Source organism: Myotis brandtii, unplaced genomic scaffold (genome assembly GCF_000412655.1).
Source record: "Myotis brandtii unplaced genomic scaffold, ASM41265v1 scaffold110, whole genome shotgun sequence".
Taxonomy (NCBI): Eukaryota; Metazoa; Chordata; class Mammalia; order Chiroptera; family Vespertilionidae; genus Myotis; species Myotis brandtii.
This window is the reverse complement of record NW_005353753.1, coordinates 1,285,161-1,289,040: the sequence shown is the minus strand read 5'-3', so window position 1 is coordinate 1,289,040 and position 3,880 is coordinate 1,285,161. Positions and strand designations below refer to the sequence as shown.

At 49.1% G+C, this 3,880-nt stretch overlaps 1 protein-coding gene across 1 annotated transcript in view; it reads right to left on the bottom strand.

Moving 5' to 3' along the window:
- Window positions 1-3,880, bottom strand: part of NDFIP2 (Nedd4 family interacting protein 2) — a 55,998-nt gene that overhangs the window by 21,817 nt on the left and 30,301 nt on the right. Inside the window, exon 5 of the mRNA XM_005857305.2 lies at window positions 2,581-2,705. Within this exon, the coding sequence (XP_005857367.1) occupies window positions 2,581-2,705 (125 nt within the window). The remainder of the gene's footprint in view (window positions 1-2,580; window positions 2,706-3,880) is intronic.

Here is a 3,880-nt window from a genome sequence, read left to right as displayed (position 1 = left end):
GAGGGCTCCTGGTTGCCAGAAGGATGTATGACTGCAAGCTTAGGCCTGATCCCCCGGGAAGTGAGCCTAAGTCGACAGGTGGACATCCCCCAAGGGGTCCTGGACAGCAAATGGGCGCAGGCCGGGCTGAGGGACCCTCCCCCCCCCACACCCGAGTGCACAAATTTTTGTGCACCGGGCCTCTAGTCTTGTACATAAGAGGCAGACAGAGGTCGATTTCTAGGAACAACAGGAAAATGAGAAGACTTAGCAGGAACATAAAGGAGAAAAGGTGAGTTCTGATAGAAAACACTTCAAAAGCCTATAATTTTACTTTTGAGCTCTTAGGTTATTAAAAAAACATAAAGAGCAAGAAGATATTTAAATCCATGATTATTTTACTAACTAATAGAAATTAAGTTTTAACTGACTTAGAAATGCCTGCACTATATCAAAATAGTGGTAGCCGTGATGTGACTCAGAACATGTATTTGTGCTGCAACTAGGCATGGGAGCTTAATTATATTATTTCCATACCTCACAAAAATCCTGAAAGGCAGCTATTATCAACCTATTATGAAGAAACTAAAGCTCAGAAGAATTTAAAAACTTAAAGTTAGCACCCTGATATAAAAAAGATGAGGTCCAAACAAGTTTTTCTGCTTTCAAAGTTCTTTCCATATACAGTAGTCCCCTTTTATCATCAGGGGATATGTCTGTCTTAAGACCCCCAGTGGTTGCCTGAAACTGGATAGCACTGAACCCTACATATACTATGTTTTTTTCCGATACATACATACCTATGATAAAGTTTAATTTATAAATTAGGCACAGTAAAATATTAACAACATAAAATAGAACAATTATAACAATCTACACTAATAAAAGAGAAACATGGTAATTAGCGTACGACCGCTACCCTTTTCATTGGCTAATCAGTGAGTATATGCAAATTAACTGTCAGCCAAGATGGCGGCCAGCAGCCAGGCACTGAAGCGAGCAGGGAGGCTTGCTTGCTGCAGACTCCAACATTCGCTGCCTTACTTGCCAGCCTCTCAGCTGCAAGTCTAAGCAACTATATACTATGTTGCAAATAAGAAGCTAAACAAAACCCCAGAAAAGGGCTTCCATTCAGCCGGGCTCGGACCGCAACATTGTATCGATGTTTTCAGCAGCGAGGCCTCAGAGCTAAAGCTGGCCCAGAAAAAAAAAAAAAAAAAGAGAAGAAAACAAGGAGCGGTTGGAAGCTTTAGTCACTCGCCAGCCGGAAAACAGCCCTCAGCCCCTCACCCAGACTGGCCAGGCACCCCAGTGGGGACCCCCACCCTGATCCAGGACACCCTTCAGGGCAAACCAGCCAGCCCCCACCCATGCACCAGGCCTCTATCCTATATAGTAAAAGGGTAATATGCCTCCCAGCACCGGGATCAGCGGAGCAGCGAGGCTCCCGGCACCGGGATCAGCATGACAGGGGGCAGCGCCCAAACCCCCTGATCGCCCTGCGGCTCTGTGTGTGACAGGGGGCGGGGCCACAACCTCCCTATCCGCCCTACTCTGTTCGTGACAGGGGAAGGCACCCCAACCCCCTGATCAGCCCTCCTCTGTGCCTGATAGGGGGGAGCTCCCCAATCTCCTAACTGCCCTGGGGCTCTGTGTGTGACAGGGTGCGGCGCCCCAACCACCCCCCCCCACGGGCCCTGCTCTGTGCCTGATAGGGGGAGCTCCCCAATCCCCTGATTGCCCTGCGGCCCTGCCCCGAGTGTGACAGTGGTGGCGCCCCAACCCCCTGATCGGCCCTGCTCTGTGTGTGACAGGGTGCGGCGTCCCAACCCCCTGATTGGCCCTGCTCTGTGCGTGACAGGGGGCAGCGCCCCAACCCCCTGATCAGCCCTGCTCTGTGCGTGACAAGGGGTGGCGCCGCAACCTCCCCATCGACCCTGCCTTGAGTGTGACAGGGGGCGGTGCCCCAACCCCCCAATCGGCCCTACCCTGAGCGTGACTGAGGGTGGCATCGCAACCTCCCGATCCGCCTTGCTCTGTGCATGACAGGGGGCGGCGCCCCAACTCCCCAATCGGCCCTGCTCTGAGCCCGACCAGGGGCTGCACCTAGGGATTGGGCCTGCCCTCTGCCACCCAGGAGCAGGCCTAAGCCAGCAGGTCGTTATCTCCTGAGGGGTCCCAGACTGCAAGAGGGCACAGGCCGGGCTGAGGAACCCCCCCTCCCCCACCGAGTGCACAAATTTTTGTGCACTGGGCCTCTAGTATATTATAATAAAAGTTATATGATTGTGCTTGCTTGCTCGCTCTCTTTCTCTCAAAATATCTGAAATTTTCCACTTAATATTTTCAGACCATGGCTGACCACAAATAACACAAACCGAAGGAAGCAAAACTGCAGATGAAGGGACTACTGTACCAGCAAGCTCTCATATAAATACAGTTATAAATTTTCACACCACAGAGATCACTATAATAATAAAGTCTAGAAGAATAAGTCTTGAAATAATTGAATTTATATGCATAAAATTTATGAACTACACAGGACATTTCATATATTTTAATTTTAAAGATAAAAATGATAGACATTATCAAGACACTCACCCTGACAATAAGGATCCATTTGATCAATGAAAGGCCAAATCCACAGATGGCACCATACCTTCCAGCGATGGTATTGGTGATACAGAAGGATAAACAAAATCCAAGCCAGTTGAAAATAAACGCCACTAAAAGCAAGAGAAACAGTTCTTTTAAAAACTATACTTTGGAAACAAATTAACAGAGATTGATATTAGCAATACTTTATTGCTCAATGGGAATAGCAATTCCCTTTTCTTTTTAAACTCTGTACCAATTAAGCCTTCTTTGTAGACTATAGTTTACCTTTTGCAAATGTAAGTTATTTATCAGACATTAAAAAATGAGTAAGCTTGGTTTCTTGTTAGTTTAATCAATATGAATCAATTCCTTAAAGCCTATCACAATGGGTGAAACATTTTTATACCAGATAAAAACCACGTCACAATGTAGCTTCCGTGAGATCCCACCCAAGAAGCCCAGCCTCAGCAGTCAGTCAACCAATCAGCCAATATTAAAGCTGAGCCAAATAAATTATAAAAGATGGTTCCCAGACAGATATTGTTCACTGCCTCTTCCTCGCCTCTAGCAAAACCTGTTGTACTCCTCCACAGGAACCCACCCACCTTTACAGACTCCTTGCGGAAGGCTGGATCCCACACTTAACCCCAAAAGGTGGGTCCCAAGTAGTCTGGGGAAAAATCACAGGAGGCCAAAACTCCTTTCCAATTATTCTTTTTTAAATAGGACTTTTGAAAAACATTCCTTGGTTCTTAAGAACATAGCAAGGGAAAGGAGGATGGAATACAGATTAAGTAATAGTGGCTCTAAATTGATCCCTTTTGGAGCTGGATGATGGATACATGGAGATTTATTATACTACTAGAGGCCCGGTGCACAAAAATTTGTGCACTCGGGGGGCAGGGGGAGGGGGGTCCCCCAGCCTGGCCTGTGCCCTCTCGCAGTCTGGGACCCCTCGGGAGATAACGACCTGCTGGCTTAGGCCTGCTCCCGGGTGGCAGAGGGCACGCCCAATCCCTAGGTGCAGCCCCTGGTCAGGCTCAGAGCAGGGCAGATTGGGGAGTTGGGGCGCCGCCCCCTGTCATGCACAGAGCAGGGCGGATTGGGAGGTTGCGATGCCACCCTCAGTCACGCTCAGGGTAGGGCCGATTGGGGGGTTGGGGCACCGCCCCCTATCACACTCAAGGCAGGGTCGATGGGGAGGTTGCGGCGCCACCCCCTGTCACGCACAGAGCAGGGCCCATCAGGGGTGTTGGGGCTCCATACCCTGTCATGCACAGAGCAGGGCCGATCAGGGGGTTGG